The sequence below is a fragment of the Haliotis asinina genome, chromosome 9 (assembly GCF_037392515.1).
Source record: "Haliotis asinina isolate JCU_RB_2024 chromosome 9, JCU_Hal_asi_v2, whole genome shotgun sequence".
NCBI classification, from domain to species: Eukaryota; Metazoa; Mollusca; class Gastropoda; order Lepetellida; family Haliotidae; genus Haliotis; species Haliotis asinina.
The window spans coordinates 590,124-617,708 of NC_090288.1; the positions used below are offsets into that span (position 1 = coordinate 590,124).

The 27,585-nt window shown below is 43.3% G+C and overlaps 1 protein-coding gene across 1 annotated transcript; it reads right to left on the reverse strand.

The window, feature by feature from the left end:
• Positions 1-27,409, reverse strand: LOC137295998 (centromere protein P-like). Its single transcript, XM_067827620.1, has 9 exons — positions 27,319-27,409; positions 23,918-24,163; positions 23,655-23,721; positions 23,423-23,489; positions 22,983-23,071; positions 11,117-11,205; positions 8,141-8,317; positions 5,701-5,792; positions 1-538 (listed from the first exon to the last, which is right to left on the reverse strand). The coding sequence occupies exons 1-9, from the start codon at positions 27,375-27,377 to the stop codon at positions 399-401; spliced, it is 1,026 nt and encodes a 341-aa protein (XP_067683721.1). The 5' UTR covers positions 27,378-27,409; the 3' UTR covers positions 1-398.
• Positions 27,410-27,585: the final 176 nt, after the last annotated feature.

Sequence of the window (27,585 nt, forward strand, 5' to 3'; positions counted from 1 at the left end):
TTGCATTTGACCACTTTCTAAATGGCAGTGTTTATTCATAGCCTTTGACTGAGGGAGCCATGCCAGTTTACATTTATTACAGGTGTACACTAAGTCTGTGGCCTACCCAACAGGTTATCTGATTTCTAGTTTCGTTAGGTGCCTCACTCTGACATCAAGGGTTTGAATCCTGGATAATATTAAAGAATTACTTGAATCTGTACTTTACTGAGAAAATGTAATCCAAAATGTAACATTTGTTGTATATAATATCCATCTCAGTCCTATTTACACATCACGTTTAGGATTCATATGAGTACTTCGTTGAAGACCCAAATCAGGCACATGTACATATTGTTGTGGAGGATATTCCACAGTCACACTGATAAATCCTGGTCAGTGGTTTAGACTGTCACATGTTACATATCCTTGTCCTGTCTAGGTGATGTCACTGTGTGGATCAACACCTCCAGTGACTTCCGAACTCCCATTTTCTTCACCATTGTTGAGAAAATCTCTGGAGTGTCAACTAAAGTGTTATCCTTGTCATATTCAGCCACTGCAGCAGAAAAGTGTGGAACAAGTACAGAAAACATTTCAACAGAGTTTGACGTTTCATCTCACAAGCTTGTGTCAGCATGGACAACACTGATAACTTACCCAGGCACAAACCTGTCACCTATGTGTGAGGTGTTAGCATAGACTCAGTCAGCTATTGAGGGCACAAGTGTCATGGATCACCATAGAGTCAATCAACTATTAAGGGCATCAGCATAGATTCAGCTACTGAGGGCATCAGCATAGAGTCAGTCATCTATTGAGGACATAAGCATAGAATAAGCTACGGAGCCATCAGTGTGAGGTGTCAGCATAGAGTAAGTCAACTATTGAGGACATCAGCATAGTGTCACTCAGCTACTGAGAGCAACAGTGTTAGGTGTCAGCATAGAGTCAGTCAGTTATTGAGGGCATCAGCGTTAGGTGTCAGCATAGAGTCAGCTATTAAGGCTATGAGTGTTAGGTGTCAGCATAGAGTCAGTCAGTTATTCAGGGTATCAGTGTTAGGAATCATCATAGAGTCAGCTATTGAAGGCATCAGTGTTAGGTGTCAGCATAGTGTCAGCTATTGAAGGCATCAGTGTTAGGTGTTAGCATAGAGTCAGCCAGCTATTGAAGGCATCAGTGTTAGGTGTCAGCATAGAGTCAGCCAGTTATTGAGGGCATCAGTGATAAGAATCAGCATAGAGTCAGCTATTGAAGGCATCAGTGTTAGGTGTCAGCACACAGTCAGCTATTGTGGGCGTCAGTGTTAGGTGTCAGCACACAGTCAGCTATTGTGGGCGTCAGTGTTAGGTGTCAGCACACAGTCAGCTATTGTGGGCGTCAGTGTTAGGTGTCAGCACACAGTCAGCTATTGTGGGCGTCAGTGTTAGGTGTCAGCACACAGTCAGCTATTGAAGGCGTCAGTGTTAGGTGTCAGCACACAGTCAGCTATTGTGGGCGTCAGTGTTAGGTGTCAGCACACAGTCAGCTATTGTGGGCGTCAGTGTTAGGTGTCAGCACACAGTCAGCTATTGTGGGCGTCAGTGTTAGGTGTCAGCACACAGTCAGCTATTGTGGGCGTCAGTGTTAGGTGTCAGCACACAGTCAGCTATTGTGGGCGTCAGTGTTAGGTGTCAGCACACAGTCAGCTATTGTGGGCGTCAGTGTTAGGTGTCAGCACACAGTCAGCTATTGTGGGCGTCAGTGTTAGGTGTCAGCACACAGTCAGCTATTGTGGGCATCAGTGTTAGGTGTCAGCACACAGTCAGCTATTGTGGGCATCAGTGTTAGGTGTCAGCACACAGTCAGCTATTGTGGGCGTCAGTGTTAGGTGTCAGCACACAGTCAGCTATTGTGGGCGTCAGTGTTAGGTGTCAGCACACAGTCAGCTATTGTGGGCATCAGTGTTAGGTGTCAGCACACAGTCAGCTATTGTGGGCATCAGTGTTAGGTGTCAGCACACAGTCAGCTATTGTGGGCGTCAGTGTTAGGTGTCAGCACACAGTCAGCTATTGTGGGCGTCAGTGTTAGGTGTCAGCACACAGTCAGCTATTGTGGGCGTCAGTGTTAGGTGTCAGCACACAGTCAGCTATTGTGGGCGTCAGTGTTAGGTGTCAGCACACAGTCAGCAGCTATTGTGGGCGTCAGTGTTAGGTGTCAGCACACAGTCAGCTATTGTGGGCGTCAGTGTTAGGTGTCAGCACACAGTCAGCTATTGTGGGCGTCAGTGTTAGGTGTCAGCACACAGTCAGCTATTGTGGGCGTCAGTGTTAGGTGTCAGCACACAGTCAGCTATTGTGGGCGTCAGTGTTAGGTGTCAGCACACAGTCAGCTATTGTGGGCGTCAGTGTTAGGTGTCAGCACACAGTCAGCTATTGTGGGCGTCAGTGTTAGGTGTCAGCACACAGTCAGCTATTGTGGGCGTCAGTGTTAGGTGTCAGCACACAGTCAGCTATTGTGGGCGTCAGTGTTAGGTGTCAGCACACAGTCAGCTATTGTGGGCGTCAGTGTTAGGTGTCAGCACACAGTCAGCTATTGTGGGCGTCAGTGTTAGGTGTCAGCACACAGTCAGCTATTGTGGGCGTCAGTGTTAGGTGTCAGCACACAGTCAGCTATTGTGGGCATCAGTGTTAGGTGTCAGCACACAGTCAGCTATTGTGGGCGTCAGTGTTAGGTGTCAGCACACAGTCAGCTATTGTGGGCGTCAGTGTTAGGTGTCAGCACACAGTCAGCTATTGTGGGCGTCAGTGTTAGGTGTCAGCACACAGTCAACTATTGTGGGCATCAGTGTTAGGTGTCAGCACACAGTCAGCTATTGTAGGCGTCAGTGTTAGGTGTCAGCACACAGTCAGCTATTGAAGGCGTCAGTGTTAGGTGTCAGCACACAGTCAGCTATTGTGGGCGTCAGTGTTAGGTGTCAGCACACAGTCAGCTATTGTGGGCGTCAGTGTTAGGTGTCAGCACACAGTCAGCTATTGTGGGCGTCAGTGTTAGGTGTCAGCACACAGTCAGCTATTGTGGGCGTCAGTGTTAGGTGTCAGCACACAGTCAGCTGTTGTGGGCGTCAGTGTTAGGTGTCAGCACACAGTCAGCTATTGTGGGCGTCAGTGTTAGGTGTCAGCACACAGTCAGCTATTGTGGGCGTCAGTGTTAGGTGTCAGCACACAGTCAGCTATTGAAGGCGTCAGTGTTAGGTGTCAGCACACAGTCAGCTATTGTGGGCGTCAGTGTTAGGTGTCAGCACACAGTCAGCTATTGTGGGCGTCAGTGTTAGGTGTCAGCACACAGTCAGCTATTGTGGGCGTCAGTGTTAGGTGTCAGCACACAGTCAGCTATTGTGGGCGTCAGTGTTAGGTGTCAGCACACAGTCAGCTATTGTGGGCGTCAGTGTTAGGTGTCAGCACACAGTCAGCTATTGTGGGCGTCAGTGTTAGGTGTCAGCACACAGTCAGCTATTGTGGGCGTCAGTGTTAGGTGTCAGCACACAGTCAGCTATTGTGGGCGTCAGTGTTAGGTGTCAGCACACAGTCAGCTATTGTGGGCGTCAGTGTTAGGTGTCAGCACACAGTCAGCTATTGTGGGCGTCAGTGTTAGGTGTCAGCACACAGTCAGCTATTGTGGGCATCAGTGTTAGGTGTCAGCACACAGTCAGCTATTGTAGGCGTCAGTGTTAGGTGTCAGCACACAGTCAGCTATTGTGGGCGTCAGTGTTAGGTGTCAGCACACAGTCAGCTATTGTGGGCGTCAGTGTTAGGTGTCAGCACACAGTCAGCTATTGTGGGCGTCAGTGTTAGGTGTCAGCACACAGTCAGCTATTGTGGGCATCAGTGTCAGGTGTCAGCACACAGTCAGCTATTGTGGGCGTCAGTGTTAGGTGTCAGCACACAGTCAGCTATTGAAGGCGTCAGTGTTAGGTGTCAGCACACAGTCAGCTATTGAAGGCATCAGTGTTAGGTGTCAGCACACAGTCAGCTATTGTGGGCGTCAGTGTTAGGTGTCAGCACACAGTCAGCTATTGAAGGCGTCAGTGTTAGGTGTCAGCACACAGTCAGCTATTGTGGGCGTCAGTGTTAGGTGTCAGCACACAGTCAGCTATTGAAGGCATCAGTGTTAGGTGTCAGCACACAGTCAGCTATTGTGGGCGTCAGTGTTAGGTGTCAGCACACAGTCAGCTATTGAAGGCGTCAGTGTTAGGTGTCAGCACACAGTCAGCTATTGTGGGCGTCAGTGTTAGGTGTCAGCACACAGTCAGCTATTGTGGGCGTCAGTGTTAGGTGTCAGCACACAGTCAGCTATTGTGGGCGTCAGTGTTAGGTGTCAGCACACAGTCAGCTATTGTGGGCGTCAGTGTTAGGTGTCAGCACACAGTCAGCTATTGAAGGCGTCAGTGTTAGGTGTCAGCACACAGTCAGCTATTGTGGGCGTCAGTGTTAGGTGTCAGCACACAGTCAGCTATTGTGGGCGTCAGTGTTAGGTGTCAGCACACAGTCAGCTATTGTGGGCGTCAGTGTTAGGTGTCAGCACACAGTCAGCTATTGTGGGCGTCAGTGTTAGGTGTCAGCACACAGTCAGCTATTGTGGGCGTCAGTGTTAGGTGTCAGCACACAGTCAGCTATTGTGGGCGTCAGTGTTAGGTGTCAGCACACAGTCAGCTATTGTGGGCGTCAGTGTTAGGTGTCAGCACACAGTCAGCTATTGTGGGCGTCAGTGTTAGGTGTCAGCACACAGTCAGCTATTGTGGGCATCAGTGTTAGGTGTCAGCACACAGTCAGCTATTGTGGGCGTCAGTGTTAGGTGTCAGCACACAGTCAGCTATTGTGGGCGTCAGTGTTAGGTGTCAGCACACAGTCAGCTATTGTGGGCGTCAGTGTTAGGTGTCAGCACACAGTCAGCTATTGTGGGCATCAGTGTTAGGTGTCAGCACACAGTCAGCTATTGTGGGCATCAGTGTTAGGTGTCAGCACACAGTCAGCTATTGTGGGCGTCAGTGTTAGGTGTCAGCACACAGTCAGCTATTGTGGGCGTCAGTGTTAGGTGTCAGCACACAGTCAGCTATTGTGGGCGTCAGTGTTAGGTGTCAGCACACAGTCAGCTATTGTGGGCGTCAGTGTTAGGTGTCAGCACACAGTCAGCTATTGTGGGCGTCAGTGTTAGGTGTCAGCACACAGTCAGCTATTGTGGGCGTCAGTGTTAGGTGTCAGCACACAGTCAGCTATTGTGGGCGTCAGTGTTAGGTGTCAGCACACAGTCAGCTATTGTGGGCATCAGTGTTAGGTGTCAGCACACAGTCAGCTATTGTGGGCATCAGTGTTAGGTGTCAGCACACAGTCAGCTATTGTGGGCGTCAGTGTTAGGTGTCAGCACACAGTCAGCTATTGTGGGCATCAGTGTTAGGTGTCAGCACACAGTCAGCTATTGTGGGCGTCAGTGTTAGGTGTCAGCACACAGTCAGCTATTGTGGGCGTCAGTGTTAGGTGTCAGCACACAGTCAGCTATTGTGGGCGTCAGTGTTAGGTGTCAGCACACAGTCAGCTATTGTGGGCATGTATGCATATGTGGTCATCAACAAAGCAACCGTCTCACATAAATGAAGTTCAAAAGAACTGAGGCGATAGTGATAGCTAAGTTTAGATTTTACCCCAAAGAAACACAAAATTGATTTAAAAGAATGTGTCTTACTTTTCTGTGGGACTTTTACAGCAAGATTGAGATGTCTATCGATGCGATACAGAGGACTGGCCACAAAACCCCACTCCAACACACAGCTGGGTCTACAACACAAGGAACATTGTGTCATTCTGAGTGGGTACACCAAACCGCTTACCTCTGTTTGCCCTGACTGATAATGTTTTGTGTCACCTGTTTTGGAGCTGACTGATCAGATATATTGTCATCTACTGTCCTGACTGATCAGCTACATTGTCACCTGTTGATGTACTGACTAATCAGATATAGTGTCACCTTTTGAGATTCTGACTGATCAGTCATACTGTCACCTGTTGTCCTGACTGATCAGTTACATTGTCACCTTTTGAGGGACTGACTGATCAGATATACTGTCACCTGTTGAGGTGCTGAGTGATGAGTCATATTGTCACCTGGTGTACTGACTGATCAGTCATATTGTCACCTGTTAAGGTCCTGACTGATCAGTCACTTTGTCACCTGATGAGGTGCTGACTGATCAGTCATTTTATGACCTGTTGCACTGACCAATCAGTCATATTATCTCCTGTTGAGATGCTGACTGATCAGTCAAAATATCACTTTTTGTCCTGACTGATCAGTCATATTGTCACCTGTTATCCTGATCAGTGATACTGTCACCTGTTGTCCTGACTGAACAGTCATATTGTAACCTCTTGTCCTGACAGCACAGTGATATTGTCACCTGTTGTCCTGACTGAACAGTCATATTGTCACCTCTTGTCCTGACAGAACAGTCATATTGTCACCTCTTGTCCTGACAGAACAGTCATATTGTTGTCACCTGTTGGCCTGAACAATCAGTCATATTATCACCTGTTGTCCTGACCAATCAGTCATATTTTCACCTGTTGAGGTGCTGACTGATCAGTCATATTATCACTTTTTGTCCAGACTGATCAGTCATATTATCACCTGCTGTCCTGACTGAACAGTCATATTGTCACCTGCTATCCTGACAGAACAGTCATATTGTCACCTCTTGTCCTGACAGAACAGTCATATTGTTGTCACCTGTTGGCCTGAACAATCAGTCATATTATCACCTGTTGTCCTGACCAATCAGTCATATTATCACCTGCTGTCCTGACCAATCAGTCATATTTTCACCTGTTGAGGTGCTGACTGATCAGTCATATTATCACTTTTTGTCCAGACTGGTCAGTCATATTATCACCTGCTGTCCTGACTGAACAGTCATATTGTCACCTCTTGTCCTGACAGCACAGTCATATTGTTGTCACCTGTTGTACTGACCAATCAGTCATATTGTCACCTGTTGGCCTGAACAATCAGTCATATTATCACCTGTTGTCCTGACCAATCAGTCATATTATCACCTGTTGTCCTGACCAATCAGTCATATTTTCACCTGTTGAGGTGCTGACTGATCAGTCATATTATCACTTTTTGTCCAGACTGATCAGTCATATTATCACCTGCTGTCCTGACTGAACAGTCATATTGTCACCTGCTGTCCTGACAGAACAGTCATATTGTCACCTCTTGTCCTGACAGAACAGTCATATTGTTGTCACCTGTTGTCCTGACCAATCAGTCATATTATCACCTGTTGTCCTGACCAATCAGTCATATTGTCACCTGTTGTCCTGACCGAACAGTCATATTGTCACCTCTTGTCCTGACAGAACAGTCATATTGTTGTCACCTGTTGTCCTGACCAATCAGTCATATTTTCACCTGTTGAGGTGCTGACTGATCAGTCATATTATCACTTTTTGTCCAGACTGGTCAGTCATATTGTCACCTGCTGTCCTGACTGAACAGTCATATTGTCACCTCTTGTCCTGACAGCACAGTCATATTGTTGTGACCTGTTGTACTGACCAATCAGTCATATTGTCACCTGTTGGCCTGAACAATCAGTCATATTATCACCTGTTGTCCTGACCAATCAGTCATATTATCACCTGTTGTCCTGACCAATCAGTCATATTTTCACCTGTTGAGGTGCTGACTGATCAGTCATATTATCACTTTTTGTCCAGACTGATCAGTCATATTATCACCTGCTGTCCTGACTGAACAGTCATTGTCACCTGCTGTCCTGACAGAACAGTCATATTGTCACCTCTTGTCCTGACAGAACAGTCATATTGTTGTCACCTGTTGTCCTGACCAATCAGTCATATTGTCACCTGTTGTCCTGATCAATCTGTCATATTGTCACCTGTTGTCCTGACTGAACAGTCATACTGTCACCTGTTTTCCTGACTGATCAGTCATATTGTCACCTGTTGTACTGATCAATCAGTCATATTATCACCTGCTATCCTGACTTATCAGTCATACTGTCACCTGTTGATTGACCGATCAGTGATATTGTCACTTGCTGTCTGACTGATCAGTCATATTGTCACCTGTTGTACTGACCAATCAGTCATATGGTCACCTGTTGTGGTTGCTGTTGTGGATAACCAGGCCATGAAGTTGCCCCTCCTGGATGCGGCGAACGTTGTTGGGGTAGTTCTCAATGCAGTGGTTCATCACCTCCTCCCGCTCTTCTCGCCATTGCAAGAAGGAAACAAGGATTGTGAAGAAGCCTGGTATTTCCCTGTCCTCAGTCAGCCTACACAGAAACAACAGTTATCATTGTGTACAGTTCTTACTTCCTCACAATAAATTCATTTTTACTTTCACTATAGAGCTTTACTAATATTCAACAAACTTCAGTGCTTAGATATTTTGTTGCCAACAATAGTTGTGAGGAAAATTTCACATTTTGTCTTATATTAGAATACCAACTTCTAAATGCCTCTCAAGAACCTCAAATAATCAGGATAAGAACAGGTGCATGCATGAACCAAGACTTTTTTTCCTGTGTGTCAGGCTTTTGATAAGTGACAACCTGCATGGTTGTTATTTGCCTCTATAAACTTCTCTGACATTACCTGCTATACCAAACGGACATGCTGGACTGACTTGGTCAGGGGAAGAGAAACCCAACCTTCCGACACTCATTTCATTTCCCTGTGTTAAACTGTTCATTCAATTTCACCATGAACATATACAAAATGAACAACCATCATAGCATCGATCATCCATGATGTTCAACATCAAGACATTAGCCTCACAGATGAACAGAGGAACTTACCTACCCAATGCCTGGGAAATCAATTAGACATAAGGCTTCATCAATCCCCTCTTACTCCACTATAACAGCTTCATCCCAACTCTCAGTATCTTAGCCCACTATCAGACACCATCATGTTCAAATTTCGAACTGCATGTGTGACAAATTCTCGAGTCAGCGTCAAAATCCATGGAGTTGTTGTCATGACCCGCCATCATTGTGGTCAAATGGAAGCAGTTCTCACAATAAGACTTGTTAATGTGCAGTGAAACGGTGTTACACTACACAAGTCTTCAGCCAGGCTTTTCAGGTTTTCACAACCAAATGACGGACTCCAGGGGTGTTTTCTTCAATGATAGCGGCTTTATTGGTTACATGACGTATATATACAGTATATACAACCAGTTACCAGTCCATATAGAAAGGGTACTGGTTAGGCCAGCGAACCAACCTGTACATCTTGTTAGGACAGCTGAGAAGCTCAGTTCTGCTCTGTCCATCGGCTGGGGTGCTTTTATACGCATTCCCCAGCATCCGGACCACGTATCAGCCAGTGGTCATTAGAACTACTAGAGTCATTCTGTCTATCATCGTTGATGGTTGATGGTAATCAACATGTGATAACAAGTTGTTAATTGACGTTGTATATCGTCATCCTGTCCATCACTGTCGACGAATGGTGATAAGCAGCATGAGATAGCAAGTTATCAATTGCAGTTGCATATCAAGTAATTTCATCTTGTCCATCACTGTCGATGACTAGTGATGATTAACACCGATAGCAAGTTGTTGATTGCCTCCTGGATTTGACCGCCAGCTGACACCTGGCCGTCTGGCCGGCTTACTTTGTTACAATGGCCTAAAATCAGATAGCGTCAATCAAGAATTAATGCTGTCTGATTTTTCTGAACAACCAATCAGAATCCCGTATTTTCTTGAGTCGTGGTAGAATAACATTTAACACATCCTAAACTCACTCCTGTAGCTCGGGTTTAACAGTTAATACAATCTGGACACATCCTAAACTCACTCATGTAGCTAGGATTAACGGTTAATACAACCTGGACACATCCTGGACTCACCCTTGTAGCTAGGGTTAACAGTTAACACATCCTGGACTCATGTAGCTAGGGTTAACAGTTAACACATCCTGGACTCACTCATGTAGCTTGGGTTAACAGTTAACACATCCTGGACTCATGTAGCTTGGGTTAACAGTTAACACATCCTTGACTCACTCATGTAGCTAGGGTTAACAGTTAACACATCCTGGATTCATGTAGCTTGGGTTAACAGTTAACACATCCTTGACTCATGTAGCTAGGGTTAACAGTTAACACATCCTGGACTCATGTAGCTTGGGTTAACAGTTAACACATCCTAGACACAGCAATCATGTGAGCGACTCACTCCTGCAGCCTAAGTAAATTTAGGCTAAGCATTATTCAGTAAACCGCTTACACTGAGTCTAACAAACCTTAGTAGAAGGTAGCCTTTTCAACTGACCATAGGGACACAACTTACCAGATCACGAAAGTTGACATTCTCACATACCTTTTGAACTTCTACCTTGAAAAAGTTTGTATCCAAATGACTCCAAATGCTTTTTTCCATACAACTGCTTCCATGTGATACAAAGTGAGTACACAGTCACTGAAATAGCACCTTTGTCCATATTCTAGGATGTCATCTTCCAGAAATATTAGTTAATGGTAACCATGTCATCAGAAAGCCCTAAGCATTCATACTGCAGGGCAAATATCTGTGTTTTATGTGGATTTTCGTTTGTTGAGAGGTCCGTATCAGTGACCAGTGAATTTTTTAAGCCCCTCCGTACCCTAAACACTAGTCGTAGTCTGACTGGTTAAATCTGTTTGGCTATCTCGTATTTGATTGGATGGTCATAGGTCATTCAATGGTTAGCTGATGCAACCTTCTATTAGGGTTTGTTAGAGTCAGTATCAGCAGAGTAACGAATAATACTGAGCTGAAATTTCCTTACACTGTTACTCCTGTGGCTACTATGTAGCTAGAATTACCATGACAGGAACTCATTCCTGTAGCTTGGGTTAACAGTTAACACGAGAGGGACTCATTGCTTCAGGTAGGGTTAACAGTTAACAATACAACTCACTCCTTTAGGTAGGGTTAACAGTTAACAATAGAACTCACTCTGGTGGCAATAATTAACAGTTAACACAAGAGGGACTTACTTCTGTAGCTAGGGTTAACAGTTAACATGAGTGGGACTCAATCCGGTAGCAAGTTTTAACATTTAACAAGAGAGGGACTCACTCTTGCAGCTGTGTTCCTATTGTAGCCTCAATGTCATCCTCCACATACAGTGTGACCTCTGTGACCTTCGTACCTTCACTCTTGACGCTCTGTGAAAAATACACTAACAGTTAACTGAAGGCACAATGGCTGCCATATGTCTGGATCTGATGGTCAAGAAACATGATCGACATCAACGTTAACTGGTTTCATACATGAGAAGAAATATTCAATACCTAAATACATAACCAATGAAATGTAGTCACTCAGCATTTGGTGATGGGGCTGTGCCAGTTTACACTCGTCAGAGGGGTGATCCTGACTACCAGTTGTCAGAGGACTGCACGATGTATGTGATCTGGACTACCAGTTGTCAGAGGGATGCACAACATATCTCATCCAGACTACCAATTGTCTGTGGGCTGCACAAAGTATGTGATCAGGACTACCAGTTGTCAGAGGGCTTCATGACGTGTGTGATCTGGACTACCAACTGTCAAATAGGTGCATGAGGTATCTGATCGGACTACCGTCAAAGGGGTGCATCAGGTATGTGATCCGGACTACCAACTGTCAAAGGGGTGCATGAGGTATGTGATCTGGACTACCAACTGTCAAAGGGGTGCATGAGGTATGTGATCTGGACTACCAACCGTCAAGGGGTGCATGAGGTATGTGATCTGGACTACCAACCGTCAAAGGGGTGCATGAGGTATGTGATCTGGACTACCAACCGTCAAAGGGGTGCATGAGGTATGTGATCTGGACTACCAACCGTCAAAGGGGTGCATGAGGTATGTGATCTGGACTACTAACCGTCAAAGGGGTGCATGAGGTATGTGATCTGGACTACCAACCGTCAAAGGGGTGCATGAGGTATGTGATCTGGACTACCAACCGTCAAAGGGGTGCATGAGGTATGTGATCTGGACTACCAACCGTCAAAGGGGTGATCTGGACTACCAACTGTCAAAGGGGTGCATGAGGTATGTGATCTGGACTACCAACTGTCAAAGGGGTGCATGAGGTATGTGATCTGGACTACCAACCGTCAAAGGGGTGCATGAGGTATGTGATCTGGACTACCAACCGTCAAAGGGGTGCATGAGGTATGTGATCTGGACTACCAACCGTCAAAGGGGTGCATGAGGTATGTGATCTGGACTACCAACCGTCAAAGGGGTGCATGAGGTATGTGATCTGGACTACCAACCGTCAAAGGGGTGCATGAGGTATGTGATCTGGATTACCAACCGTCAAAGGGGTGATCTGGACTACCAACTGTCAAAGGGGTGCATGAGGTATGTGATCTGGACTACCAACTGTCAAAGGGGTGCATGAGGTATGTGATCTGGACTACTAACCGTCAAAGGGGTGCATGAGGTATGTGATCTGGACTACCAACCGTCAAAGGGGTGCATGAGGTATGTGATCTGGACTACCAACCGTCAAAGGGGTGCATGAGGTATGTGATCTGGACTACCAACCGTCAAAGGGGTGATCTGGACTACCAACTGTCAAAGGGGTGCATGAGGTATGTGATCTGGACTACCAACTGTCAAAGGGGTGCATGAGGTATGTGATCTGGACTACCAACCGTCAAAGGGGTGCATGAGGTATGTGATCTGGACTACCAACCGTCAAAGGGGTGCATGAGGTATGTGATCTGGACTACCAACCGTCAAAGGGGTGCATGAGGTATGTCAGGCTACTAATTGTCAGAAGGGACTACATGAGTAATGTCATCTGGACTTAAAGTTGTTGGAAGGGTGCACGAGGTATGTCAGGAGGACTACCAGTTGCATTGGTCTGGCCATCCAAGTGTGATGTCACAGCAGCTAGACAATGACACTTGTCTGACCCATCAATGTAGTCAATTCCAGAATGATGGTTTGACAATTCAGACCATTCCTAGCTTATGTCCACTCCCAGGAATGCAAGGAACCAGCTAAGGGAGCACAACTCATACTTACTGGCTTTCTCCCTCTCCGTTTCAAGGTTCAGTGGTAAACCTTTGTCCCTATGCTCCCAAGAACAGTTATAAACTAACTCACCCCTATAGGGCCTCTCTATCTCTTCCCACCAATGGCCCTACTTGACCCCTGCCACTTAAGTCCATCTCTGTAATATCTACTCATGCACAGTGGACAAATAGTTGCTGAGAGGGGATGGTTGGGCAGGCCCTCAAGCCTACGAGTCAGGATAAGTATAACATATCAATTTTAGCATAAAAATTTAATATTTTTCCTTATCCTGACTCATACAAACTTATTTGGTTTCAAATCCAATGGATATGTGTTTGGCTCAGAGAATTGTTGGATTCTGATAAACTGTTCAGGTCGTGTGCCTCTTACCATTACACCCACTGGGAACTCCTTCTGGATCTTCTGATGCTATACTTGTCATGGAGCACCATCATCTCTTAAAACATATAAAAGCAATCCTAACGATTTTGTGGATTTGGTTATGGGGCATTAACCTGGCGTCCATAACCCAACATGACTGTCTGTGAGTACATGATCAACCAGCTGGTATTGTCATCTGCTGAGACACTATACAAGCACCAAAATGATGGATGCCTAACATGTCTTCTGTGGTGTGACTGTTTGGTGTGACTGGTGTAGCTGTTTGGTGTGACTGTTTGGTGTGACTGGTGTAGCTGTTTGGTGTGACTGTTTGGTGTGACTGGTGTAGCTGTTTGGTGTGACTGTTTGGTGTGACTGGTGTAGCTGTTTGGTGTGACTGGTGTAGCTGTTTGGTGTGACTGTTTGGTGTGACTGGTGTAGCTGTTTGGTGTGACTGGTGTAGCTGTTTGGTGTGACTGTTTGGTGTGACTGTTTGGTGTGACTGGTGTAGCTGTTTGGTGTGACTGGTGTAGCTGTTTGGTGTGACTGTTTGGTGTGACTGGTGTAGCTGTTTGGTGTGACTGTTTGGTGTGACTGGTGTAGCTGTTTGGTGTGACTGGTGTAGCTGTTTGGTGTGACTGTTTGGTGTGACTGGTGTAGCTGTTTGGTGTGACTGTTTGGTGTGACTGGTGTGGCTGTTTGGTGTGACTGGTGTAGCTGTTTGGTGTGACTGTTTGGTGTGACTGGTGTGGCTGTTTGGTGTGACTGTTTGGTGTGACTGGTGTAGCTGTTTGGTGTGACTGTTTGGTGTGAGTGGTGTGGCTGTTTGGTGTGACTGTTTGGTGTGACTGGTGTAGCTGTTTGGTGTGACTGGTGTAGCTGTTTGGTGTGACTGGTGTAGCTGTTTGGTGTGACTGTTTGGTGTGACTGGTGTAGCTGTTTGGTGTGACTGGTGTAGCTGTTTGGTGTGACTGGTGTAGCTGTTTGGTGTGACTGGTGTAGCTGTTTGGTGTGACTGGTGTAGCTGTTTGGTGTGACTGTTTGGTGTGACTGGTGTAGCTGTTTGGTGTGACTGGTGTAGCTGTTTGGTGTGACTGGTGTAGCTGTTTGGTGTGCAGATGAATCGGGAGATTTGGCCAGTGTAGTATGTGAATTGTTGGTTCTCCACGATGACCCATGAAATCATGTTCAGTAAGGCACTACCAAAAGGAGTTGTGGGACTTTTGTCTCAGCAATCTTGGGTAAGACTCTTGGTAATAGTGATGGAGGCAGAAATGTGAACATGTGTAGACCAAGATAGATAACAAATTCAATGTTCTATGGCAAGTATCACTGCCTTGAATTCTGATTGGTTTATGTGGAGTAATATGTCTCCTCTCAGTGAAAGACAAGCTTGAATATTTAGCCATCAGTCTTCTGTAACTCTTATACAGTTCTCCGCTGTGAGGAATCTGATTCCTAGGAATATGAGATGTTGCACGGGTTCAAGTTCTGACATCAGGTTTACTAGCCAGTCTTGTTCAGTTTCTAACTGAAGTTCAAATGTTGTCTGAGTAGATCTGCAGCTTCATGAACCTGAATACCATCACTGAGATAGAAAACACTGCTTAAATGAAGATATGTCACTATGGGCTGAAGACATTCCAAAGGGGGCACCCTCCATTGGTAATGTACTCCTTGGTACAGAAACAGCAGAGACATTTTTGAGGTGATATGCATAGCGATAAGTAGGCAAGCATCTTGCAGGTCTATGCTGGCCAAATAATTGTTTGGTTTATCAGAAATCTGGGTTCTGGTAGATGGTCCATCTTGAATTTTTTCTGTTTCAACAGATAAAGGATGTCGAACTGTTTCCTTTTGTATTTAAGTCAGAATTGTTCCTTGGAGTTTATTGGTACCAGGAAAATTGGTGAGTAATGACCTGGGCTAAGCTGATCTGGTTGTTCAGGTTCCACCGCATCTTTCACCAGTAGTCAGTTGACGGCTTCTCACAGTTCCAGTTGTTGTGACTGCAGGTAATTTGTGATCATGGAAACAATGTAAGAGGATTCATGGCCTTTCCAGGAGTGAAATAAATCATTTCATATAACTTGAGAGACATACAGATCTTGAAGCACTGGTAAGACCATCAGCTACACACATTGTATTCAGGTAATCAGGGTTCATGAAGGACTGACTGTGCTGAGAAGGTGAGATGAGTGGGGCCTTGTAGAGGCGCTTGTGAGACTGCAATGAAGCAAACCCGAGAGGAGCCTGGTGTGTTGTCGGGTTCGTGACTGTTGACACAGAATAAGGTGTAATCATGGAGAATGTCGTTGAAGGATTAGTTGTTGATGTTTGCATGAAAGGGTTCAAGAACCCTGCTGTCTGTGACAATGATGCCAAATATCTAGCAGTTTGTAAAGGTATATTGGCGAACATCGATGTGTTTGCATGTTGTCTTATCTGAAGCAGCTGCATAAGCCGATTCTGCAATGTAACACCTGACTGGTTCTAGAAGGGTGATATTGCTGGAGAGTGACACACCACTATCCTGGGTTCAAGAACAGGTAGTTGTTGGTTGGATGCATAATCATCAGATTCAATCACATCTGAAGGTGTAGTCACCTTCATGCAGGTCTGAAGATCTTCGTTGAATGAGTAGTTAAGTTTATGATTTCAACTTCAAGTTTATGAAGATCAGAGTCTCCTTCCAAGAGAAATTTTCTTTAGGGATGAGAGGACTGTATGCCAGACTCATTATGCTTTGACATTACCAGAGAAACCTCTAACTCCTAAGAAGGCCACAAGGAAACTAAATTAGTAGGCGATGTGACAATGATATCGCCAGGTGATAAAGTAGGAGCAAACTCCTTGTCAGATACTTCTTTATTACCCTTCTCACTTGCTGACTTCATACTTTCTTCAAAATTTGTATAAATTAAACAATGACAAATGTGTACAATATTTATGTGAACCAGGAGTGCACAGTGAAGAAATGCAGGTAGAGCACAGAGTGTAGGTCAGAAGCTGATATTATGAAATTTGCATGTTGAACGCAGTCTCATCAGTCAGCAAAGACTGTAAACAAAGTCATAAAACATAAATATTAGTGATGCATTATTTTCATAAATGCATATTTATGATGCCAAAGGGATATAAGATGCCTCAAGTGGCTAACTCCTTGTGTCATTTATGACACAAAGCATTTAAAAGGCTCTACATTATGACTTACCTAGAGGTGCTTAGTACAGTGGTCACCATGAAAACTGGCAGAAAGTTTCCTAAAGTACCAGAACTACTAGTATCACTATGTTCATTTAAGTTGGAAGACTTTCAAGGCTCTCGCATGGGATCACAACATAGTACTACAATATCTCACAAGCAACGCTTCTGAACCACTAGATCGGACATCCATGGACCTTCTATTGCAGAAAGCGCTATTTTTGCTTGCCCTAGCATCAGCTGTCCGAATGTCAGAAATACATGTGCATGAACATGTCAAGAAAACGGCATCACAACAGTGCACACCTTTCACTCAGATGTGATTTTATTGCCAGGACTGCCTGACATCCCAGCATTTCACTGTCTATAGTACTCGGTCCAAGTGACATGCCACATTATCCTTGTGTCCTGTCAGAGCATTGAAAATCTACCTGCAACGCCCAAAGACAAGGAGAAGGAAATTCAACGCACATGTTTATTCCCCTGTCAACTGAGACGCCTATGGAAGTTTCAAGGAATACTACATTGGTCTGGATGAGAACCGTTATATTAAAAGCATACAAAGTAGCAGGCCTTGTGCCACCACAAGCCTCCAATCCACATGAAGTACGAGCCCTAGCATCCATGCTTGCTCTACACAGAAACTGCTTGATGACAACAATTATGGAGGGCTGTTTTTGCAAATCTGATACAGTGTTCCGCAACCACTACACCAGAGATATTGCACTGAAGACGCAGCTGGCATTCACCATTCAGTCCACTAGTTGTAGCACAACAACTAACAGGTCCTCAGAGGCACTGAGAAAAATCTCACCCTTATCATGTGACGTGCTGATGTTAAAACACTCTGTGGAGTAAAGGGTTGAAAGTCAATGCGCGTATCTCAGAACAGACTAGCATGAGTGATTGTATCCTGTACTTGTATGCTACACTTGTACCTGAAGAGATTGCATCTGCACTTGATGGATGCGTCAAACGATGAAGTTGCTATAACTAGTAGGACACTAGTAAAATTACAACCACATGAAGATGTCACAAGACACTTTCAGTGACAAGTCTGTCAAGTATGGTCCTCCCAAGACACAGAACGAAAGATGAAAGTTTGCAAGTCTACAGTGTCGTTTTCAAGTTCCCATGGGAATTACAGGGCTTAAAATAAAAACAACCAGAGTATCCAGGAAGTGGTATGACCCACCATCGATTCTGTCAAGCATAATTATAGCATGAGTCAGGATAAGGAAAAATATGTATTTTCTGATTAAAAATGTAATTTTCTGAATAACATTGATATTTTATACTTATCCTGACTCAGGCTTAATTGCTTATCTCCTACTCCCTGGCGGAGATAGTGTAACACCTGAAATCCCTCGAAGTTCCCTTCTGAAAGAAGCGGACATTAACCCACCGGAAGCCTACCTTTCCCACCAAAAAAGGTCACATGACCTGCCATGCTTGTCACTCTCTCCTAATACAATCGCCCAACACAAGAATATTAGAATTCAGCATGCCTCAGAGGGGCGGCTGGGAGGGCTTATATCATGAGTCAGGATAAGTATAAAATATCAATTTTATGCAGAAAATTACATATTTTTTTTTATCCTGAGTCATACTTAATTGCTTTCAGAATCCGACAGCAATGGCTGTGGGTCAGCTGCACTAGATTCTGCTGGCTGTCAAATACGTCTGATATTCCCCCCTGACGCGAAATTGTAGCAGCGATTATTTGGACTTGTAAGTTGAACTTGTCTTCTAAAGAAGGGATCGTTGACTGGAACATGATGATATCTAGATTAACTAGCATCCTGCTAGTATCTAATACAACTGAATGTCAAGATGTTATAATCAAGAATAGTTGCTGCCTTTCTTCATGTACAAGTATCTTCATTACGAGTACAGGGTCCTAATAACTCATGCTAGTCTGTTCGAGATGTGCGGATGGACTCTCAACCATTATACTCTGCAGAGTGTGTTGGTCTCCACAAGTCACATGATAAATGGGTGAGTAAATTCAGCGCCTTTGAGGAACCATTAGTTGCTGCACAGAGAGAGGCCCAAATTGATGAATGCCAGTGACGTCCTCCGTGGCTATGTCTCGTAGATAATGATTGGCAAACACTGTGTTTGATCCCCAGAAGCAGCCCTCCATTATATTGATAGTGAGCAATTTCCGTGCAGAGCTAGTGTAGAGGCCAAGGCTCTGACTTCATGTGGGTTGGAGGCTCACGGAGGCTCCAGTCCTGCTGCTTTATAAGCCCTGAGTATAACAGCTCTGATCCACACTGAGATAGTGTTGCAGGATACTTCCGTAGGTGTCTCATTAGATATAGCGATAAATAGGCGCTCGAAACGTATGTGTGGATGGACGAAGGATTCTTCCAATCTGGTGGGTGTAACACTGGCTGTCTTCTATGAGTATTGGGGACCAATGTCTTGTTGGCCAGTCAGGCATGACCAAAATCAGTTGTAACAGTTTCGTCTCTTCGATTTTCTCGATAACCTTTGGTAGCAGCACTGGATGGGGAAAACGAGAACGCATTTAATCCCTCCCACGGAATGCTGAGAGCATCTGTTACCCAGGCTAACAGATCTAGTACCGGTGATACAAAGGTTGGTGTTTGTTTGTTGGATAGCATGAATCACCACTAACATATAAGCTTTTGTGCAGACATTCGATTGGCGAGTCCACCAAAGTAGAAATGGCTTCAGATTGTCTGGGAGCAGAATCTGACCACTGTTGTTGAGATGAAGATTCAAGAAGCATTGTAATGTGTGTAGATACAGTCTTCCTCTTCTGGCCATGTCCTGAGCTGGCGTAAGAAGACCCAGGGAGACACTGCCACTGTTGTAATGTCAACGGAGAGAGTAGTGCTTGATTTATCATGTCTTGAATCTTGACCCACTGGTCCTCTGGGACAACAATACAGTTTAATGAGGTGATGAAACGAATCCCAAGGAACTTTAGATCTTGTTGAGGATCCAATTCTGACTTTAGATGATTTACTAACCATCCGAGCCTGATCGTGAAGTCTAACTGCAGTCTGAGTTGACTTTTCTGTTGATGAGCTTGTATGCCGTCATCCAGGTAAAAAGCATTGCGTGGCCCTCTCAAGGTGTAGATAATTGACGATGGGTTTGGTTACTCGAGTAAATAGCCACTGGGCTGAAGATATTCCAAATGGTATCAACTGCATGTTCATATATCTGTAGTTTTCTGAATACAACAGATATTTTATACCTATCCTGGTTCATGCTTATTTGCTTATCTCCTCCATAGATGCGAAGTTCCCTTCTTTAGAAGTGGACGTACAATCACACTCACCCACAGGAAGCCTCCCTGTTTCCTGCCACATTGGTCCCATGACCTGCCATGCTTGTCGCTCTTTCCTAAGCCCAACACAAGAACTGCAGAGAATCCAATGTGTCTGAGTGGGGTGTTAGGGAGGGCTTGACGTCATGAGTCAGGATAAGTATAAAATAAGTCTCTGCAATGTTGTAATGGTCGTAGCAGTAGTCTTTCCCTTCAGAACAAATGCCACGCTGAGGTGAAGAGAGCGAGAGGCCACTGCCACTGTCTTAGTGGTAATGGAGAGAGTATAAACTTGCGGTGTCATGGCTTGAATCTTGTCTCAACACTTTTGTGTTGCGAAGATTTTCCTTCCCGGAATGTAAAACTTGCCTCAGATTCAACTCTGACTTCATCAAATCTTCCGGTATTGCGGTATCGTTCTGTGTACGCCATGCTTGTTGAAGTACTATGAATGGACACACGCTTCATCTGTAATGAAGATTTTGGTACTAGAATCATTTCATCTTCAAATCATTAACACTGTAGGTTATGAGCAAGCTGTCCTCCATGTGAAGCTGACTGGCTGTCGTAGCAGAACCATCATATGTTGCTGCAGGCCTCCAGATAAAAAACACTGAATCTGCTGTAAGAAGACCTTGTGAAAATGATCAAATGCCGCTGCAAACTACTATCTGGGTTGCAAATGACAAGGGTTGTTTACATCTGTGGACAACTTCATGACATGTGACCAATAGCTGCATTCTGCGCAAGGAGTTGTCTTTCGAAGACCACTCAAATTGCAGATGTGACATCACCAATGGTGCAGCTAAATGATCATCGTGAAATCTTGTGCAGTTGGTGATTCCCTCACTAGTACTTAGGCTTGTCTCAGAAATACATGAGTGAGCATGTGCATAAATGACAGAGTAGAAGCATGTGAAACCTTCCATCCCTTAATATTGACATAGGTAGACTGTCCTCCTAGTCGTTGTGTCAGTGTTCTTCAACTGAATATTATACCGTCGTTATTTTAGAACTTTCAGTTTGGATAGGAAGTGTAGATGTTAACAAACGTGTCAAGAGCAGACATCTTATGAATGCACCACCATTTCCAGCTATTACCACCCCTAAACACAATGCACAATATGCAATGCAGTAGCCCTATATACACATACATAGGATCCCGTTCTTGACTTTGATGTTTTACGATTAAAAATGTTTAGGAGATTTATCAGAGTTCAACAGTGATGATGACCCATATCTGAAGCCATAGTGTCCTGACAAAGCATGTGGGGAACCCTTTCTACTGACATGCTGAAGGTGCTCGAGTGCAGTTGCCGGGTCAGTTGTAGAGTAAATATCTGAGCGTTGAAGGACAGGATGTGTTGATGCTGATACTTCGTTACAGTATGGGTAATTGTAGATAGGTTGTCTGGTACCACAGGTATCAGCATAGTCGGAGGGAAAGTCAAGATGTCAAGTAGTCATAGATCATCTTGTGGGGTAAGAGTAGGACTCCTTCAATGGTGAAGTGAGGTATAGCTCCAATCCTAATCCAAAATGTAATCTCTGAGTCTGAGAAGACAACTTCTTCTTCTTTTTTTTATGTAAGCCAACAACTCAGAGGTGAGTCATCTCTATTCTTCTGTGAATGCATTCACGAGTGGTCCGAAAGGGTTCATTGAACGTCTTCCATGCAAGGAACGTCAGAGTGATCTTCATGTATGCATGCATCCCTGGACTGGTCGTCGTTCTGTGAAACCTTCCACGCAGGCTTGTGTGTGGAGACTACATCCGACGAACTTGACGTCTGTGATGACTGGAGGATGCAGTCAGTGAATCCTTGCAGTTATAGCAGGCTATGTGCATGCCTCAGATCTTAGGGAACAGGAGATGTTAGCGAATGGCAGCGTTCACACAGTGCATCGTCTAAACAGCACTAAGATGATAAAGCTGATGGTGAAGATCTTCATCTGACGGCCCTGTTGCCACTGTTGAATCGTCACGCAAGGTGACTGTAACAGTTGTTGATGACTATCGATAATCCAAACGCTGTGGTGAATGTGGATTTGCAGAAGCATCCGACATGCTGAGTGTAGATGTTGTCGATATCTTCTTTGAAAATAGACTCTCTGAAGGTTGCAGCATTGTTGTAGTTGCAGTAGATGAAGGTCCAATAGATGCTGCATGTTGCGCTGATTCCCTGAATTTCTGTACCTCAGGTAGTCGGAGTTGAGATTCGTCATAGATGTCTCGCTCATCGGGAAGGACGATATCATGACTTAAGGACTACGTAGAAGAGCTGGTCTGTTGTTTCAGCCATGATCTATTAGTATCTAGTTGTTGAAGACTGTAAAGACTGGAGGATGTAAATGACTTGAACTTGAGATGACATTAATTCTGACAACGACCTCCCCTGGGACTAGGACCTACTCTGCATGTTTTCCCAACGCCACCCCCGGGGTATGACTGGCGATAAACCTGAACATTGGCAGTCCTTAGCACATGGCTACCAGACGCACTAAGAATCGAACTGCCAGACATGACTTGAGAAAGCCTATGTAAAAATCTTTAGCACATATCTGAATAGTAAACAAATACAAACAAATACACCAGGAGCATGATTTCATCAGGGAAAACGTAATCTTACATGATGAAAAACATGTTCAACAGCATAAACAAATATGTAAATTTATCCACAATTTCATATCGTAATGATAATTAAGACAGATCAAAGCCGTATACCGCTAAATCTTGTGTAAAGGAAAGAAAAAAGGATATTAAACGCTGTATAGGGACTCAAGTTCACTCTAACCACGTTGTCAGACGATAGAGAAGAGAGTGACAAACAGGGCTGGTCATGAGACTGATGTGGCAGGAATCAGGAAGGCTTCCTGTGGGTGAGTGTGATTGTATGTCCACTTCAAAACAAGGGAACTTCAAGGGATTTCAAGTGTCCCACTATCTTCACATAGAGGGAGGAGATAAGCAAAAAGCATGAGTCATGATAAAAAAATATACATAATCATGAAAAAGCTTAAACATGACTTACAAAATCCTCCAGTATGTCGTATGTAAGTTGGAAAGGAGTCCCATTACAGAAACCTTCAATGAAATGCTGTCTGCTCAACACATTCTGGTCTGGAAAACAGTGAGTTTAGTTTTAGACCACTTTTAGCAATAGTATCATGGTGGGAAATGCTGGAAAATGGGCCTCACACACTGTACCCATGTGGGAAATCCACCTTACCCCGGGTTACCCCACTGCCGCTGGAAAACACAGTGAAACATTAAATCAACTGGCAGACAGCATGTGTACCTTGTGACAGATCATTTAACAGTTAGACCGACATTCACTTAGATTCATATATCCATAAGAATGACAATATAACAAATTTACAAGGAGCCAACAACAGTTATGACTGCAGCCTTGTGTTCAGGCAATTTAGACAGGTTACACTACTCCAGGCTCGAGTTGCTCTAGGGTCTGACCTTGTTGCAGTGGGATCCAGTTTGTAGTGTTGAACTGCAGACCAGTCAGTTTTTGGTTCATGTCCAGCTGATGAAACAGAGAGAGTACATAGTATGTATGTAAAATGAATGAACTTGACCGAAAACCAGGAAAGTTGTGCAGGTAATGAAGTGAATATAACATTAGGTGTGTATGTAAATAAGGTGTGTAATGTAATGAGGAGTTGTGAAGGTAATGACAAGGTATGCCTACCATTTCCTCCAGTTTGTCAATCTCCTCCTGCACCTCCTCCAGACTCAGAGCTGATACATCAGAATCTCTGCAACAGATCCAACCATCAGTGGAATGTGAGGATAGTTCAAAATGCATTTAATTAGAAACAGGTATTAACACTTAGAGATTCTTTGACAATGAAATATTTGGGTAGCACAACAAATATATTTTTCAACGCAGGCAAGGTAAAGGGCATTTGGCAATTTTTTGTTCTTGTTTTTGTCACTGTTGATAGCAGTTACCTCAACCAAGCCCGGAAGTCTTCCTCCTTCCCAAAGGATCTTTTCTTTTCAAGGTCAATCTTCACCTCAAGTTCTGCAATCTCTTGTTCAAGCTGCATCACCTGTGCATTCAGCTGTGACCCCAGCCCTGTGAGTTCCCTCCTTTGGTTAAGTGATGTCGCATTATCCATGTTGTCTGTGTGACCAGTCATGTCTGTCTGTTGATGCAATACCGACATGCTTGGCTCAATGTCGCTGGTGTCCATTCTGCAGAGGAAGACATTCCCTCACAGCATTATGACTGCAGCCAAACTATCATTGTGTGTTGGCCACATGAAATGTGTGTCATGATCCCAACAAACACATAACCTTAACGATCTGTGAAGGTCAGGGATAGAATAGGCCTTCAGCAACCCATGCTTGCCATAAAAGGCGACTATGCACGTCGTAAGAGGCTCACTGACTTGGTTGGAAGATGTCATCGGTTCGAAATTGTGCATATCGATGCTCATGCTGTTGATCACCAGATGGTCCAGACTCAATTATTTACAGACCGCTGCCTTAACCCCTTGAATGCAGAGGGTTTTTTTCAGACGCACATTTTCGTAGTGTTTGAAAAGTGAACGTTGTGCGAGAATTGCGCTTGTGTGGTCCTAGATCTGTGTATGTGTATAAAATTACAAAAATTACACAGAAATGTAGAATATTTAATTTCCTATCCATTGGTATCAACATAACTCTGACTTCCTCAGGGTTTTGAGAAATGGACACTGCTAAATGTTGTCCAAAACTTTTTGTTTTGTTTTACAAGACAGTAAATTTCTGTTTTTTTATCGAGCACCAACAAAAGCACTCTGCTACCATTTTTTTAATTCATACAAAAAGTGTGAGCAAAGAAAATATAGCTTGATATCTAAACGACATAAGTGTATATGACATGGATGTATGTGCTAATGCACAACATCATTCACACAAAATTATAAATCAAAATGCAATAAATGTCAAAAATCAGTTTTGTTCTATGACATCAAACGTCGACAGAGAGGTCATGCACGTATAAAGATAAGGGGGCATAACTCTGCTATGCTTTACATTAGGTCAATGTAACTCAGATCACGTCGAGAATTTGCTGTGGATACGGACAGTGTATTTTCATTATGTTTTGTTCACAGTGAACCAAACTATTCCAATACAAAGTTCACCAATGTGAGATGATACCTTTTGGTAGTTTCACAATTTGTTAAAAAAAAGATGCCAATGTACTACATCAGAAAGCAGATAATAGCAATTTGGATGACCCTATCTGATACATAATTTAGTTCTTAGATTCACATATTCTCCTGTTTGTGTACATGTGTTTTGATTAATTTTGCATCGTAATTAACGAGGTAAGAGATACATCCTCGAATGTAATGAAATAACTGAAAATAATGCAACATTTTAGTTGATGTCATGGCACGTTTTGTGCATTTTGTGACGTCGGAAAAAGACTAACACTGGTTTGCTGATTAGTATATATCTAACCTAATTTCCAATCAAGGTGTAAAAGATCTCGGCTTCTGTGTCAGAATTCAACACTTTTTATACAAAACATAAAATGAATGGTTTTACCACTGAAATACTGTCCTGAATATGTCAACAATTAGACAGTTTTACTACATATCTTATTGTGAGCAACACCCACACCCGTCTGGCATCAATTTAGTGTAAATGAAAATTTCACAATACTTGAATATTCATTGAATATTCATTTAGGATATACTTTTCTTCTTATGATTATGTAAATATTTCACTTCATAAGTATGCAACGAAAGGTACAAAGAGATCGCTTTTTTAGTATGGAACTATTGGTATATGGACACAAGGTTTGTCCAAATTAAGACATGACCTGGTATATATATTTTAAAACAATTTTCATATAAATATTGTTTGAGTTAGATATTCTGCCATCAAATATGTTTTAATCGAATTTGAATTGACTTTATTATGTAAAAAAATGATAATGAATCATAAAATGTTTTGGACAAACTCCCACCTGGTCAATCAATATTCATGATTGTTTTGTCTATAAAAAAGACACAAACCTATGCAATGAACAAGACAATTCCTTTTAATATGTGTGCCTCTACATTTCATAAAATGTACAAATCATTTTCATTAATATTATCAGTTTTACTTATAAGATGGACTTAAATCGCTCTTTACTAACCTATTCATATGAAACTGCAAAATTTATCCCAACATACTGAATATTGTACATCACAGTTAACTAAAGCACATGTTGCAGTAATGGCTATGTGTGATCTTCCTCCAACCCTTGTGTAGAGGCTTAAAATGTGATATAGTACACTTAATGAGTCAATTTCCCATGTAAATATTATTCAAACAATCAAATGCTTTCAAAGAATAAAAATGTACATACTGAAATCAGTTTCATGAAAAACTATCTGAACGATATGTAAAATATACATCACAATACTGAAAGAGCCATCAGAATGATATGGCTATTGTGTTTACTCTTGTTCAACCGACCTTCGCCTCAAAGAAACTGCCTAATATGTGCAACAATGTTGACGTGTGACATCACTACCAATGACTGATTTCTTTCAAAATGACGACTTCGCTGACAAGGGTACACAGGATTTTGTTAGGATTCTTTCCTTGATTCAGGGATCTTTTGTACATAAATGTGAGATGTAAGTAATCAGAATTATTCTGTCTGTGTATTGCTATATGTTTTTATTGTTTACACTGTAAATGAAGGAAGGAGCCAGAAGTACCATTGTAGTTCTGCATGATTTTGTGTCAGTCATGGCGTTCATGCTTGTGAATTTTCGAAAACATCTCAACCGATTCTGGGTTCATCAGTAACGTCTCAGAATTATCATTACTGGTTACATGAAAACTTGGTATCAGTGATCATTAATATGCTATTTTTGAAATTCAATACTCCCAATAATTATTCGATTTCCACATTTCAAAAACATACAGCAAATAATGCTCTGAATCGCGATTTTGTAGAGAGTGAAAAATGACAACATTTTGAAGCCTATTTTGAAAGACAATTTTAAGCACTTTAGCTTGGTCAGAGATAATCGTGGCATCAGGAAACGGGGAATTTTCCGCAGAATTCAAAACTGTGAAGTATATATGTGTGCGTGGTGTATTTAGAATTTTGTTGGACTTCAAAGTGTGGGGTGAAGAGGAAGGACATATATGTCCCTGTGGCATCCAGGGGGATATAGCTAGAATACCGCTAAGTGCGGCGTAAAACTAAAAACACTCACTCACATAACCTCAACATCCAAATCGTGCTCTGTGGTTTACAAAACAACATTTATTCATAACGGACAGCATTCAGTATTATGTATAATATTTTGTAAAAATACACAATATATGCAAAAAGTTAGGAAAATGCCTACTGGTCGATTTTTCGCTGCACAGAACTTGCAATTGTGTCAATTTCCGAAGAGCCCGCCATCTTCCTGACGCTTGGGGACCACTCATTAATAAGCCTCTGAAGATTTTGATGTGCTAAAATTAAACAGACACAAGTTGCGAAAATAACTTTATTTATGTTATGAGAAAAAATATTAACAGCGATAAAGATTATTCGTTTCACGTTGTTCCTACAGAGAAATTAATACTGCGAAATGATATGCCCCGCCGCATTCTGTTCGTATAGATAA